The sequence below is a fragment of the Electrophorus electricus genome, chromosome 13, assembly GCF_013358815.1.
Source record: "Electrophorus electricus isolate fEleEle1 chromosome 13, fEleEle1.pri, whole genome shotgun sequence".
Lineage (NCBI taxonomy): Eukaryota > Metazoa > Chordata > Actinopteri > Gymnotiformes > Gymnotidae > Electrophorus > Electrophorus electricus.
The window spans coordinates 15,790,905-15,807,828 of NC_049547.1; the positions used below are offsets into that span (position 1 = coordinate 15,790,905).

The 16,924-nt window shown below is 48.3% G+C and overlaps 1 protein-coding gene across 3 annotated transcripts in view; it reads right to left on the bottom strand.

The window, feature by feature from the left end:
* Positions 1 to 3,532: 3,532 nt before the first annotated feature.
* adck1 (aarF domain containing kinase 1) overlaps positions 3,533 to 16,924 on the bottom strand; it is an 88,317-nt gene continuing 74,925 nt past the window's right edge. For all 3 annotated transcript variants that reach the window (XM_027013941.2, XM_027013942.2, XM_027013943.2), the window contains exons 10-11: positions 8,030 to 8,223; positions 3,533 to 4,333 (exon numbers count right to left, since the gene is read on the bottom strand). In XM_027013941.2, the coding sequence (XP_026869742.2) occupies positions 4,165 to 4,333; positions 8,030 to 8,223 (363 nt within the window). In that variant the 3' untranslated portion in view covers positions 3,533 to 4,164. The remainder of the gene's footprint in view (positions 4,334 to 8,029; positions 8,224 to 16,924) is intronic.

Genomic DNA, 16,924 nt, shown 5'->3' on the forward strand with positions numbered 1-16,924 from the left:
AACCTTCGTTCATTAACCTTTGCTACTTAACTATACTTAAGTGTCATTATTTTCTGGAGCGAAAACAACTTACATTGTCTATGCAGTCCATTATCAAAATAACATGTACTTTCACTTTTCATGTACTGCATGTAAGAGCAAGTACTTTAATGGTTGAACCTGAGTAGATTTATGGATGCGTGACGTTCAGTTTTAATAGACTAATATTGCATGGTCTCATTAAAGGGGGCGTATTTTGGGCCACTGGATGATGCAGTCCTGAGTGAATGCTCTGCATTGCCTATACAGGCTCTCTGCTGGAGTTGGAATTGTGTCATTAGACTAGTAATCCTAGTGACTACTACATATGTCCTCTGTGCATGTATGCAGGTTGTATAGTCTTCTGTCACACTGCCACTTTGAGCATACGGTGTCCTGCTTGGCGCTGTAGCCAATGCATCTGTCTATGTACACCAGCTGAGGAGTGTCAGGTGAAGGCAATCCCTAAGCACTCTCACACTCACACGCACACTCTCACACACACACACACACACCAGTCGCCACATAGTCACCACAGCCCACACATTATATACTAATTACATTGTACTTACACACCTTTCTGCATGATTCGCCAGTTTATACCTTAATTAGCAGATCGACAATGGTTCTGAAAAAAAAAAGACTAATTAAAAATGTGCTTAAAAAGACAGACTGCTTAAAAATGCAGTACTTACTGAGAATTTGCAAATTCCCTCATTATGGAGACATCAGTCACTTGAAACACCTTACAAGGCAGCCGGCTCAGTAGTGGGTTACCGCACACCCACCCCGTCACGGACGAATAATGGGAGACGAAGATGGGAGGCGAGTGTGCGGAGGGACGAATGAGCGTAATCCCGGGGTAACATTACTCACAGAGGGAAGTCATCTCCGTCTCTGAAGCCAGGCCTTTATATTTCACACACGTGGGCAGCGGGAGGGGAAAGTGATAATACTTCACAGAAGGGCAAAATAGAAGGTGGGTGGGTGGGGGGAGATGTGATTTTCCATTAGCAGATTAAAAAGGCCTTTCATGGCGGACCATCCACTTAAATCGCCGCGGTGCCGAGAAGTAAACCAGCGATTTCTGGTTACTAACCTTAAAACGTCAAGGGTTACAGGGCGTTCTTCAGCGGCCTGCTCCTCCTTCAGCCGGATAAGGGCTTTACAATGTACGCACACACTGGCAATATTGCAAGCACGCTGCCATGTATTGTGCCAGAAATGCATACCTCATGACCTATATCAACGTGAAGGGCTCTCCCCAAAGCAACAAGAGGCCGTAACAAATCTACACGAATACAACAGCACCATTTAATATTTCTTATCCTGTAACTTTTGTAGTTATTACTGAAGTAGCGTTCTGAAAGTCCACTGCCTGGTTTTGCTACTAAAGCTAAACAGACTGCAAACCTGTGATTGTAATGACACAAGTGTTCCACTGGGGGCGCTTTCTTTCCCCTTATCAAGTTTACCTTTAAACCCTTTTTAACAGAAACATTGTATGCAGGAAGGCTGTTATTAAGTAGAAAGATTTTACAGTAGGTTACTGATTATTTTTGCAATAAGTATTTTTCGTTACCTCTTTTGCCAGATATGTAGGCTTTAACAAGAACATGACAAAATCTCAATAAGTTTGAAACAGTTTTTCCATACATTTCCACACGTGTGATTTATCCATGTAAGAAGCTCCTAGATTCAGACCCTCCAGACACTGGTCTCTGAATACGGCATCGCGTACTGCATATGATAAAAATGAACGCATTGATAACTGAAATCAACATTCATCTTATTTAACAACTTTAACATGTTTCATACGATCACCGATTTCCTACCGCCCTCGCCCCTCCTTGCATTAAAAGTGTTCTGTCAGCAAGCCTCCCAGTGTGGCTAAAACTCCCACTACCAAATTGCTTTATGTAAAGTGCATTCTCGGAGCCAGCACAGCACTACACGGTGGAGTCACGCATTGATAACGGGCGTGATGAGCGCCCGCTGAAGCCAGCTGCATCACCAGGTAATGGCACAAACATGTACATGCACTCCATTCTGCTGAAGGGAGAGGACGGGATTAAGCTCTGCTACGCCGGCCAATTGACTGTGGCATTCAATTTACTCCCCCCCCCCCCCCAACAGTACTTCCTCTGCCCACTGCCAGAGCCTTAGATAACGGCCCTGATAAGCGCATCTGGCCACGATACGCGACACATATGTGCTCTTTCCAACTGAATCAGCGCTTCCCGCCTGCGAGCAACGGGAGACGCGTCGAGGATGGGATCGCCAGCCCGAGAGGAAGAGCTCGGTCCATGCACACAAAAAAACCAAACAAAACCCATATAAACAAACAAACAAACCAACAAAAACGCAGAAGGACGACGACGCGATTCCCAGAATGCCTTTCTCCCCCCCCCTCTTCTCCTGCCTACCCAGCCGCGGGGGGAGCGAGGCGTCAGACATTCGCTCACCTGGCCCGGGGTACAGCGCGTGCCAGCAGCGAGCGCCCCATTACCTAGATGATTAGTTTTGGCAGCGGAAGGATCGCCTTTTTCGATCAAGATGGATGGGCTTTTTTTCCATTCTGGCCCGACGCTGGCCCGAAGCCGGCTCGGGCCCTGCCTTCAAAGGTCCAGTCTAATTAAGAAACGGGGAGCAGCTCAGGTGCTCTTCTGACTCAGCACGGGGGGGGGGGGGGGGGTTAAATAACATTGTAGTTTTCTACCAAAAGCCCCACACCCAGCCCTTTAAAAAAGAAGCATTAATCTTGTAGTTCAGATATGCATTAGGCGTCCAGCTCTGTACTTTGTTACTATGACAAGATCTAGAAGTCAAATCAATAGAAAATAGCTTACTTTTTTTTTTTAAGTAAATTTGCAATATTTATAGATAGTCTATATCTAGGAGACAGAAATCAGGCCCTTATGCAGTTATGCACTTGCACAGTTTGAGTGCGTCCATAGAAAATAATAATAAGCAGTCCAGCATTTCCTCTAAAACTGCAGCACCTGAACTCACAATGGGATTAACTGTGGAGGCAGTAAGTGCTTTGTTAATTTTAATCATAAAGCTGGGGCTTCAGCAGTCTCGCTTCAGCTCTACAGCCGAACGCGGCACCCTGACCGCACGGACAGGAGGCTGGGAGCTGTTGAGTGGACAGCTGCATCCGGGTTCAAATCCTCGGCCATCGCGCCGGCTGTGGGACTCCAGTAAAGGGACCCGGCGTGTTCCCGCAGAGTGAACATCTGATGGGAGGGTCCCGGCAGCCGGCGGGACTGTTCCAGCACAGTGAACGTCTGACGGGATGGCCCTGGATTATGCTCTTACCTGAGGTGGCACCGTCTGGGACATAAAGGTGAAGGGATTTGCCGGGTCCCAGCCTGCACTGGGACAGGCGACATGAGTAGTAACGCACTGGCTGGACTGTCCCGTGCCGCTGGGTTCACCCGAAAGCAAGACGTTAGTCTGATTCAGAGAGAAGCTGTCAGGGCAATACTGAACATGAGAGTGTACATTCAGGTCCTGTTTATTCCCTTTCACGATGTGACTCACTCGTGGATATGATAAAAACAGTTCAACAAACCATGAAATCTTTAAAAAATAATAATTAAAAAAAACATAACTAGCTGACTCAGGGAGATCATTCAGATCTGGTGTGTAATCAATTGTCAAATTAAAATAATCAATATAATGTTCTTGTTGGCATCAGACTGTTGTCTGTAAACAGTGCAGGAGACAGGAAGAACAGAGAGAAGAAGCAGGAAATGTAAATGCAGGGGTTGTCCTACAAGCATTGCCACTGGGCAGTCCACATCTGCTTCATACACAGTGGGTGGTGGTCAGCAAATAACAAAAATGACATTAGTACTATTTGATACTCTTGGCAAAGAAATACAGTACTGGAAATCTTGTGTGCAATGATCACAGCTATACGAATGAACCAGCCAGGAGAAGACACTCCATGTAATCATGTGATATGGTGATACTATCCTAATACTGAACTCAGAAGTCAAACACACAATTCAAATACATTAGTCATAAGTACTAATATACAGTTATTGCAGTTATCGAGCCCACACGTGGCTCCCATGGTCCAGCCTGCATGCAGGGTCGGAGGCGCGGGCGGTGGACAGGACCCCTGGTCTGGGCCTCTCAGTAGGGGTGGGGCAAGCAGTTAAGCAGAGAACGGATCCACCTGGCCAGCAATGAACCGCGTGTCCACAGCATGAGTTCATACAGGCTGATCTGCCAGAGGGAGATGGTTTCTGCTAAGGAGATCTGTAGCCTCTTGGTTCTCGATGTGGTCTTACTTCTCCGATGACTAGGCAGAGAAGAGGAGACAGAGGAGGTGGGAGAGATAACAGCAGCATAAGTATGTCGACTGTAGTGATTCAGACCACGCTGACTCGCGCCTCATGCTCTAAGTGAAGCAAATCAGACAGGGGACACTGGGTCATGCAATATTAACGGTATCTCTTCGGCACATTGTGGCAGGGACAGGGAGACAGACGGACAGAGAGAGAGAGAGAGAAAGAGAGAGAGAGAGAGAGAGAGAGAGAGAGAGAGAGAGAGAGAGAGAGAGAGAGAGAGAGAGAGAGAGGGAGAGCTGAGTCTGACACCCTCAGGGGAAAACAGTGACTCCCCACAGTGCACTGCACCCTGTCCTGCCAAACAGCTTTTAACAGTTTAATGGAAAACATAATCATATTCATCAGCTCAAATTTCCTCCAAGAATAAAAAGGAAGAAGAAGAAAAATAAATATGAAAAATGACGATGAAACATGCCTCTTGATAATCGTGGGAACAGCAAACACTAACGTGTGTGTGTGTGTGTGTAAAAAACAAACAAAAAAAACAACCCAAAAAACGTTTTGGTTTGGGAGGGGAGGACAAGGACTTGGTGCTGCAAGACGATGGTGTTGTGACAGGCGTCACACCGGCCGGATTATTTATCTGAACTTCGACAGCGCAGGCACAGAAATGGAGCGTGGGGGGGGGGGGGAAACGGGGGGGGTGGATTGGATGACCAAGGGATGGGAGCCAGCCCGTTTTTCTCTTACTCATCAACAGCGCCTCCCCCGCTCCGCATCCTGGCGCCGTATATTCGGACATGCGTACGCTGTGCATAATCATCGTGCGCTGTCACGGTTTCAGTTACCAGCGATCCCTGAGCGGGATTGCGTAAGTTTTCCCATCACTCCGTGGAGCCGTGCTCAATATTTCATGCGGGGACATGGTGGATGCAGTCACGGCATGCGGGCTGGAGGGGGTGATGAATTATTGAGGGCAGGAGAAGGCTGAAGGCTGTCTGCTCGTTGAAGGCATGGGGCTGAGCACCGAGAGGGACAGCTAGAGGACCAGCGTCCTCTCCTGGACTAGTGTATCTCGTTACGGCCTGCCAGCCCAGCCGGGGGACCCCGTCCATCCGTCCGACTGTCACGAGAGAGGCACACATGTCAAGGTCGACTGTCTGTTGCCTCATGTTTTCGTTTTTTGTTTTTTTTTTACTGAATGCTGGATCTTTATGGCCACTGGGTCTCTAAGCGTACATTAACACACCCGAGAGTTGTGGTCGTTCAGCACTACGCCAGTCTGCGAGGTTTCGGCAAGCCTACTCACATGACTCAGGGTGGTGGAGGGTAGGGCTAAGGCTAAGGGTTGGTGGTGATGGCTTTTCTTACAACTTTGTTCATAGAGAACCTAATTAAACTGGTCTTGCTCCTCATGAACTATTCACACCTTTAGAGTCTGATAATTAGGCCAAAAATATCTGTAAAAGCAGCGTTTTTATCAATGGTCACGACAACGCTAGGTGATACTCTGCTTCACTGGTGCCTTTCCAAGTGTGAGCTGCACCCCTCTTCTGTCTTCATGATTGGCGTGCCTCGAAGAAGACTCTTCCATATTTGTGCATGTTCTGCATACATTTGCTGGCTTCAGATAACTCCTCGGTGACTTGCTGAGCACAGGGCGCGCACAGGGCACACACAGTCCTGGTGCCAGAGCCCCGAAGTGACCAAGCAGACAGTGCAGTGTAACGAGTTGCCGTCTCGCCCCGTGCCTCCAGGACTGGTCTGCCCCGCAACACCTCCAACACACCCAACAATTTCTGGTGAGGCCTGCGCACAGCCCGGAATCTTGTGTTCAGCACTAATATTTCCTGTTTGTTTATATAGATGTGTGCATGCTATATAAACATGTGATCAGATCTGAATTATAGTCAAAGAGCATGAGTGTTTGGGCAACCTGAGAGGTCGCACAGTGGACTCTGCACAATAGCAGATCTAGTTCTGATAGATACAGAGTTGGTGTTGTCACAGATAGAGCACAGAGTGGCCTGGATTCCCACCGCTAGAAATGTTTAGAAGCCTTTTACAGGCAGACCACCTGCATAGCAGTGGGCCACGCCAGCCTGCATTAAACCCAACAGGCACAAGCGCTGGGGACAGTTACCCTCTCACGTGCAGAGCGCCGGGTGCCAAGACCCCCCCCACCCCACCCCAGGGGGTGCATCCCACCGAGCTGGGGATTGGAATGGGGAACAAAGAGGGCGCAGGTGTCCAGGGAGGGAATCTAACCTCGCGAGCCTGAGAGATTCGGGCAGAAGGGGGCAGGACTGGGAGGAGAGCGTGCCCGTATCTTTTCACAGCCGTTTAACAGTTTCAAAAGCCCAGGCACACCTACAGAGCTGTGAATACATGGGCAAGAAGAGCCTTTAGTGAAGTCAGGCAGAAAAAGGCCCGACTTCACGTAACAGGACAATACAGAACAATGAGTCTAATACCTCAGCCTTTGAAAGAGGGCAGTGAGACTGGAGGGAATAAATAATCCCCCATGTTTCTGATAAAGTCTGTCCTTAATACAGTGGATTTAAAAAGGCTTGTGGTTTGTGAAATAAACATCCCTTAAAAGTTCTTAAGTTAAAAATGTAAGTTGTGGTAACAGTGCCAAAAGCCAGGTCATAATAAATGCTAAAGACACTGTTCACATAGCAATACTGCAAACCTGCTCACATTAGATTAAACCCCTGTGACATTCCTATGTTTAAGTGCTCCCATCTCTCTGTAAATACACGCATCCCCCCCCCCCACCTCGCTGCCTCTCTCTCACTCTCCCTCCTTCCCTCCCCTCTAGTGTGTGTGTTTCTCAGCTCTTGACATCTGCGAGTTCGGAGACTGGTAATGGATTTTAGATCTGCATTCTGCACTCTGCTGCCATTTGGGCTTTAATAAAGAGGCGCTGAGGCGGATGACATTGAGTTTCATGTCTGGGTGGCTCCTCCTCTCGGCGATGCTCCAGCACCCCTCGCCAGCGGGCGCAAACCCCCCCTCCCGCCTCACTGTCCCCCTCCCTAAAGCCCTCCCGCAAATCTCAATGATTTTCCCCTGCTATCACGGAGTTCTTCATTAAAACGGCACGAACAAATCGATATGATCGCTGCTGACTGCTGGGAAAAGTACAATATAAGGGTGCCATTCGGTTACGCTGTTACGCTGAAGAGCGGAGGGAAGAAAGCGAACACAGCCTTAACCAAAAGGAAGAAGAAGAGCAGGAGGCCGGCCCGAGTAGGTCACGGCGTTTCATTTTACAGGTGTATCACACACCACTTCTGCATGAACCACAGAGGAATATTTCTGTATAAACTTTGAAATGGGTCATGGCGTGACTGAGATAAAAACACAATATGATGCTAATTAGAAAAAAATCCAGGACGGTGGTGATGTCCCTCGTGACCTGTGCGAGCGCGTTTTCCAAGATGAGTGCCACTTGTGGCGTGCGTGTGTCGCGTGTGTGATTGAAGCTTGCAGTTGCGCGCGCGCGCATCTGTGGCAAGCAATGTGAAGTGTGGGAATGAATCATGCGTGCAAAACGCATGAATGAAGAGCAATTGTGAAGCGTGTGGGAAGTGAAAGTAGAGTAGAAAAGTGAAGAGCACACGTGAAGCAGGTGAATGAAGAGTACGTGTAAAGCGCGTGGATGAAGCGTGCGCGTGAGGCGAGTGTTTTGCATGCCTGACCTGGCGAGGGCCCGTGTGCAGCAGCGGGACATGTTGAGGAAGGAGCTGGAGCTGGCGCGGGTCTGCAGGACGGTCTCAATGCCCCGCAGCAGGTCATTGGTCTTCAACAACAGAAGCATCTGCCGAGGAACCTTATTCAGCAGCTCGCTTATCTGTGGCAGGTAGAGCGCCGCGTTTGTCCGGATCTCCATGTCCTGAAAGGAGACGCGCACGTACACACATGGGCCTAATGTTAAAAACATTAATACTCAACAAAAAGAAAAACAAACTTCTCCTACAAAAGCTAAAGCAGTCAATGAAAGTGAGCAGAGGACATGGTCTGACACACAGGGCTGACCGGCCCCTACCCAGCAGGCCGAGGCAGACCGGCTAAAGGGTGCCTGACATGCTCATCTGCCCTGAAACAGCCACGCTCAAGACCGTTGGGACCGGGGTGGAGCAGGAGGGGCAGGCTGGAGAAGCAGCGGTGGTAGCCTGGGGGGTGTTCCATCTAGCCTAGATCTCCTTCTTCTTATTATTATTTCGCAGGCAAGGGAGAAACGAAGTGCCCGAAACTACTATAGTGAAGATCAGCCATTTTGGCTCTGACGTCGGTGCGCCGGTGAGTGACGCAGGCGTGCAGCCCTGTGGCCTCACCTGGCCGGGCTGCTGCTCCCAGCTCATTTCTGCCTGTAATCAGGCACGCAAACCTGCCACATGAAACAAGACTGAAGTTTGGCAGTTTTCTCTAGCAACTTGCTCAGTGGGAAAGGAAGTTGACTTAAAGGGGAAAATGGCTGTATAAATGTTAAGAAAAATACACCACTGTGAGCTATAGCTTCATATTATGCTTGGACTGTGCAGCTTTTTACACTGGCAATAATGAATTTCATTGTATTAATACATCAATGATTGGGTTAATAGGCCAAGAGACCATGATCAATCACAATTTGGTCTTGTAAATTACTGTGCCACAATTCAATAAGTGTCAATACTGCAGTGAACAACAACAGAAATTAAACACAAACAGAAAGTGACTTTTGCAGTTTTGTTACACTTATTGACTAGACACATCCATAATTACACACCAGTCCCTATGTCATATCCTCCAGTCAAAACATTACATAAAAACTAGTAACACCAGTAAAAATGACTCTGTCGTCGTTGCTAGTGATCATATTATCCATATTAATCATAGTAAAACCACCATCTGCAAAACTCTGCAATGCTGGCTACAGGCATTTATACTGAAGCAACATTACATCACATTCAAACCAGCCTAAAATAAATACACCCCTTCTATTTACTCTGTGTTTCACAAAGCTCCTGCTGCGCCACGGGTCCAGCTTGGGCCCTAATGGACACACCTGGGACGAGCTGCCAGGTCTGTCTGCAGCATGCCAGAGCGAGAGGGGCTCTGCCTGGCCGAGGGCTAATCTCCCCCCCTTGGAGGCCCAAGGCAAGGAGACAAGGCCGGATACCACAGAGACCCGCATCAGAGCCCCAGGTCCACTGAGGGGCCGCCATGCCAAGCACCGCGACTCTGGAGGAGCAGGCTTGCCACTGTGCCAGGCTACCATCGACAGAGGGGTGGATTTTTTTTTTTAAATGGACTGCCTAATAGCACTGCGTATTCTGTTATTGTTTGATGCCCATGAGGAGATATGAAGACCAAATGTTTTTTACTTCCAGAAAATAAAGATGATTAGCAAGATGACTAACAGGGTGGAGCACAGAAGAGCACATGAGACTCTACAAGCGCGTGTGTGCACAGTGGCTTCTGGTCAGCGCCAAGCGCTCGTCTGTTGTGTTCTTCAGAAGACCTTACATAACTCATGATTACCCAGAAACCCATTATTGGAAAATCATGCTGGCTTCTTGAATCATCAAGTGATTGATCATCCATTTCCTTCCAGCAACTGAAGTACTTCAATAACCTCGATAACTGCCGCACACTAACTCGAAAAACAAGCCACATCTTCCCGTTCCGTTTCTCTTATAATCCCTAAATCTCCATCCGCCCTAAAACTTGGGCAAGAGGAGGAGGAGGGAGATTAGGGGCTAAATTAAGGGGATTCGACTTTGCTGCTGCTTGCACGGGATTTACCTGTGCCTGGAGGCGGGCGGAGCAGCTGTTCAGATTAAAACAGGGACCCAAGGCCATCACCCCGACTCGCCACCCGCACGCCTGCCACCATCACCCGATTCCAGATCCCCAGCCCTGACCCCAGCAAAGAAGTGGGGAAACATGAGCCGGGCTCCTTGTTTGTTCTCTCTTTAAGAAATGGCCTCATTCCCTGGACCACTGCCTTATCTGTTCTTGCTCTGCTCAGCTGGTTACCCCGAGACGTTTGCCTGAGCTATGGGCCTGCCCCCCCCCGCCTCCCTCCTAAGAAAGCGCAGATTAAAAGCCCCGCGATGCACGGTGCCTCCTCATTTTTGGATTTATGTGATGATTTACTTTTTCGCCAACACAAATAATTGCTACGCCATGTCTCTGACGAATGGAGATCTGTTTGTAGGCGAAATACGCGAGGCCTCCCACTGTAATTTCTGCTTTATGGGACTCATTTGTTAGCAGGGAGCTACGATGTCACAGGGGTGATACGTTACTTTTATGCCCTGTTCGTCTGCATTCGGCACCTCTGCAGGCCCGTCTTAACCCCCCACCCCTACCCTCCGAACCCCCACGCCACCTTTTCGTTAGAATGCGCTGGCATGCTGAAGTTCACCTATGGGGCATCTCTCCTCTCATGGGGTAGCCACTGGGTCAGTTCCCTCTGCTCTGCTCATCATGGGCCACGAGCCTCTGGTGCTACGCCGTCCACAGTTTATAAGCACCACTCGAGTGCAGTTTAGGCAAAGCCAGAAGTGGACAGGAGAGAGTGGACCACTGGACAAACCCCTCCTACCCCTCGGCATCCCAGCATCCCCCTCTCCGTGGAGCCTGGGGAGCATCAGGCAATAGCAGACCCGGCCTGGCCAGCAGGGCCCAGCCGAACATCTCTCCTCGCCTGCTCAGGTCTGCATGCCCGGGCATGAAAGCTGACGTCTCCTCGCCCACACATACTTAATGGAGAAATAAAACGCCGTAGCCAAGCCCATGAGTAAAATGGAAGCGGGTATTAGGGCGGCAGGCTTTTCGTAATACTTTGCCTGAAATAGTCGTTCGATTCGATATATCCCCATGAGAAGAAAAAACTGCAACATAAAGAGATTAGTTGCCCCCTGGCTACGGGCCGCGTCATACTTCTCCGTGGCTCCGAGGCCGCCACACCCGGATGGAGGTGAATTGGGTCGACCCAGCAGAGAAGAAACGTGGCATGCCGGGGAGAGTGGTTTAGCCCAGTCCGCCGGCAGTCCGCATCCAGGCCAGGTGAGCAGGGCATCCGTTCACTCGGCTCTGGGTCTCAAAAATCGCAAGTTTCTGAACTTTTCACTAAACAAACAAATATGAAGGTAAATAACAGTGTAATGGGTTTTGATTACAGATAAGTAAAGAAGAACTGCAGGGCTTTTAAAATGACACTACCTGGAAAGTTCACACCTGAATCAATAAGCTACACAAAAGGCAGAGCCTTCTGCCATTTCCTGTCCTAAGACTAAAATACCAAGTTTTCATAGCAAACGTGACATTTCCATTGTAGTGGCCAATAGCTGATAAGTGCAAACAGACTCTGCCCCTCTCTTATAAAACTGTAACAGAGGCCACACTTCAGGTGGATCAAACACTTGGAAAGCTTTTTTTTTTTTCGCACTAGATGCAAAGTCTGAAAAATACTAAAAATTAATATTGTCTGAAAGGCATTATAAATCATATTTTGTGAGTAGGCACACCTTCAATTAATCGATTATCGTTTGAAGATTGAATGAGAAATGCTCTCAGCATAAGTTGAGGCCAGTGTCTAGAATGCTCCTAGCATTAGAACATGTGCCGGGGGCCTCATTTATAAAGTGAAAGTGAATGTGTTACAAAATTTGTTCTCAAGAAAATTGCTCAGCATTTACGTGCGAACGATGCACAAAAACGAGTGTACGAACGAACAGAAGCACTCATCTACAGGCGCGACTTATTTATAAGTCGCAAACGATCCTAGAATTGAGTGCACATCAACTCTGGCTCTCACTTAACTAATCTCCATATAAAACAGGGCAGTATTGTCTCCTGAGTGCACAGCTGAGACAGAAAGAAGGACTCTATTCCAACAACGGGCAGTTAAACAACACAGAGGTAAGCTCAAATGGGAAAGGAGGAGGAGAAGATGGGGGGGGATAGGTAGAGTGAGAGACAGGTAGAGGAAACAATGGAGGGGGATAGTTAAGGAGAGAGACAGGTGAAGGAGAAGATGGAGGGGGATAGTTAAGGAGAGAGACAGGTGGAGGAGAAGATGGAGGGGGATAGTTAAGGAGAGAGACAGGTGGAGGAGAAGATGGAGGGGGATAGTTAAGGAGAGAGACAGGAGGAGGAGGAGAAGATGGAGGGGGATAGATAGGGAGAGAGACAGGAGGAGGAGATGATGCAGGGGGATAGATAGGGAGAGGGGTGGAGGAGGCCTGAGGGTTATCACCTCTTGACCTTAATGTCTGCCTCACAGGTGGTCACCATGGCACAGAAGACATTTAGTATAGATGTACAAATTTAATATAAAACAATCACAAAACTTAAACAAACACACATATCCTTTCTAAATTCCTTCACACCCCTTGCCAAAGAACCATGGCAGCATGAAGCTGGTGAAGTGTGAAGATTTCATTTCGCAACTTCACAAATTTTGCATGCGACATTAGCTAGGAGGGAGGGGTTGTCTGCTGTGGCCTTTCACCTAAACTTCAGTTCTCACATAACTTCAGTTTGCCAGTACAAATTGTGCCTATAATTAACATAACCTATCATTTTATGGGATGAGGAGTGAAGTAAAAGAACCTTGGGGAAGAACCTTGAAAATGTGTACTGGAGTGCAAGGCAGCTGCTTCTTTCTGCTCCTAGACAGGAGCCTCAAAACCCTCTGGATGCTAATCGCTCCTGGGCCCACTGCAGTGTCTCTGGTACTACTCGAGGAATGGAACAGTCTGATCTGGGAGCTCTCGACGGGTGCAGAGAGAACGGTGCAATCCTCATGAGTGACCCTAGAATTCACATGCATGGTTGCTGAGCTGTGAAACAGCAGCTGTCCATCCATGGCCAGAAGGATAACAGCGACAGTGGTTGAGGAGGGCAAAGCCAGCAGGCCAGGAGGGGGAGCTCAGCCGGAGGCGAACCAGCGACCCCTACAGGAAGGAAAGGGAAGGACGGAAAGGCTTGGGAAGAAGGCCGATCACCGCAGTGAAGCGTGCCAAGAATGGACTGGCACTGGGTTGCAGAATTGGAGTGCTAGTTCAATTTTAAATATGTGCATATATGATCAAGCACATATGTTTGTCGCTTCAGGTTTCCTGACATCAGCAGTTTCTGCCTTGCTCTGGTGGACTGATGAGTCTTTTAGGGAGGCTTGGGCCGTAGACACTTAATTCTTTACACATCAGCAACCAATGAACCTGCTTACCGCCAACTTTCGTCATCCTTCAGACGGCGGGCTATTTGCAGCCTGGGCCGCAGACAGCAAGCCGTGCCGACATGCCACAAGCTTTCTAAGGCCGTCAACCAAACGACCGAACAAAAAGGCCAGAGCTGCTCAGAGATAGAGAAGATCTTGGTCTTACCTGAGGATGAGCTCCGCCCACAAATGCCCAGGACTGAGTGTTGGACAGTGACCCCTTAAAAGCCCTTCAGAAAGTGAGACACAAACCCTGGTATCTCTCTGTCTCTCTCACTCTGTCTCTCTCACACCACCCTCAGAGAAGGAAGACAAACTCACAGGTGTAGGGGGAAGAAAAAGTCCATATGATCCCCTTTCTTCTGTTCTGATCTGTTATCGGCTCTCCCCAAACCTCCCAGTGCACCAGGCCCCGGGGCAGCCATTAGGAGACACAGTGCTGATCAGTGAGGGCAGCAGTATGAACAGGCCAAAATAAGCTCTCCCCTGGGACAAACACAAAGGCAATTACACAGGAGGGGGGCTATTCTTCCGGCCCACCGCCACAATTCATTATTCACGTTTGGGCCTTTCAGAGCTCCCAGCAAGCAAAATTAACTGGGCTGGCTTTATAAGGGAAGATGAGGGTAGCAACTTTAACAAACTATCTTGTCGAGCTATTTAGTAGTAGCTGTGGTGCTTATTAAATTATACACACACACATATGTGTGTGTGTGTGTGTGTGTGTCTTTTAAATTGTGTTCATGTGTGGTTTGTTCTGTTCAGATCTGACATACATTTTAACATGCTGGTGATGATGCTTTGATGCTGTATTTCACTAATTAATTTAAACTACTGCCTTATGCTAAATATCAAGTCCAGACGGTTGGGGGAAAGAAATCCAGGACTTTTGTTTTCAGAAAGTGATCTATTCACCACAACGTCATACAACTCTCCACATAATGACTTATTCAGGTTACTATGACGTACTTCAGTCGTCACAAAGCCGGGGTCCAGAAACAATGCCTAATGGGTAAGATGATGGGGGGGACATTTCTCAGAGGGGGGACATGTCTCGGACATCTTAAGCCCACTGTCACATGAATCTCTGCAGAAACAGAACGAGCAGAGCCGTGGAATAAATCGGCGCATTGGAAAAATACAAAAATGCCCAGAGTGGTCAAAGACAAGCAAGGATCCACAGAATTATAAAGAAATGTAAAGAACAAAGGCATTTAATGTAATTAATGCACAATATTGTTCTGCAACACAGACAAAAGGCAGATAATTACAGAAATTAAATGTGCAGAATCCACAGTAAATGTGAGTGTCCTGAAAACCCAGGAGCCTCAGGGCTTTTCTGTAACTCCCTTGTTCATGGAATAGATACCAGCCAATAGCTAAAGTTGTTGTGCTCTTGAACTAGTGCCTTCAAGAGCACAGTCCACCCGGACTGTACTTCACATTTGGGCAAAAGCATCAGATATATGTTTAATTCTTATGGGCTAATATAAGACACCATTATTACTATTACCCCACTTCTAAAAACCATGGATATACATGTGGATAAAATTCAGCCAGGCCTGGTGGAGGTGCTGTTGAGGAGAAATGAGGTTAACAGCACACTCACACTGCTCCCCTGCGCCACACCTCCAGGGTTTTCATTTCTACTTAGTATTCTCGGGTTCAAAGCCCAGCATTCCTCCCCCCCTCCCCCCCATTTCAGAATAAACTCAATTTCAGATAAGGGGCGCGACACTGCTGCTGAGGATAGGAAGGCTGCGGCGACTAGTCTCGGGCTGTTGGCAGGTGAGGCTGTTTGCAGAAGAGTCCTCTCCATCTGCTCAAGGAGATACATTTAAAAGGAACCCCCCCACTTGCCCGTGAGAAGCACTAGCGTGGCAGGATTCTGCTCAGAAAAGTCCAGGGTGTAACGCCCCGTCCGCCCGCCGCTCTGCTCCGGGACACGGCGCGCAGGACGTGGCTTTAGCATGCGTGAAGTAATCGCGGGCTAAGTCAAACAGCAGTGCGGAGCTACTTGCTTAATGGGAAAGAACAGGGCATAATGTTCTCGCGCTACAGTCCCTCTAGAGCCGAATCCGCTTGGACGATTGCCTTCCGGGCTCCCGAGCAAACAAGAGGGCCTTTCTACTGACAGAACATACGGGTGTGATATCATCCAGGCTGTGAAGAACTCCTGATCAACAGCCAGACAGTATGTACTTTATTTTTTTGGTTTGTTGGGAAGAGGGAGGATGTGCACTATGCAGTTATTTCATCCTGTCTGTCACACTGTGCTCCTACTCCCCCCCTCCATCAGTGGCAGTAATTGCAGCTCACTATTCAAGCTCAAAACAAGCGCTATGCCGCCACAGTGAATGCAAATTGCATTCATTTCAGTGCAGCACAAATGTTCTTGACTTTTGTTCCTGATTCACAGCATAAACAAAACGGAATCTGGTGCAAGACAGGGTTGTTTTCCCCGTGCTTTTGGTTTGGCTTTACTTATTTAACTCCGGTTAATTAAGTGGCCTGGAAATGGCCGATTAGCCTCTATCTAAACATGCGTGTAATGAAAACACAACATGCTTGAGCATGATGGGCGGGACAACTATGTGTACGTGTACACGAAAAGCAATTTACATTTCAGAAACCCCCAAAACAAGAAGCACGTCAGGGCCAGGGTCATCGGTTAAAGCCGGCTCCTGAAGACTGCATTCTAACTCTACTACTTTCAGATGAAAAAAAAAATCTACACTTAACAGATCGCTCTCTGGGAAAAAAATAATTAGATAAAATTAAGAGGCACATGCCTTATGCACATTGTTATTTGGAACTGTATTCACATTTATACAGATATCTCCTGTATTGTTTCAGAACCGAGCTGGTCAGGTCACACGTCCTGCTCGCTTAGAAAACTGGAACACGTAGCCGGCTTTGATCAAAGGCAGCAAAACATTCCCTATATGGCTGCAGCTATTGTGTAAGGACAGGCAGACAGACAGACAGAAGGGCAGGGGGGGTGGGTAGACAGACAGACAAGACAACCTGGATGTAAAAAGGCAGGGACACGGCGACTACCACACACAGAGAGCGGCGTAATCCAGAGCACTCAGAGCACAGCCCCACACAGGGGATCCACAAAGCAGAAGTTTTACGGGGGCTGGGGGCCGGAGGCACTGGAGCATAATTGCAGCGGACCTGATGGAGAGGCAGGCCTTTCATCTAAAGAGGCCCTGCCACAGAAAAACAGGGCTCGGCCCTAACGAGAGGGCAGGCTTATATTGACCGCCACTTCACTTTGCCTGCAACACTAATGGTGTGTGTTTATCACAATGTTTTGAGTGCCTTTGCGTTCAGAGCACTTCAGATGCAGCTACCTCCAATTTGTACCTTATAGAAT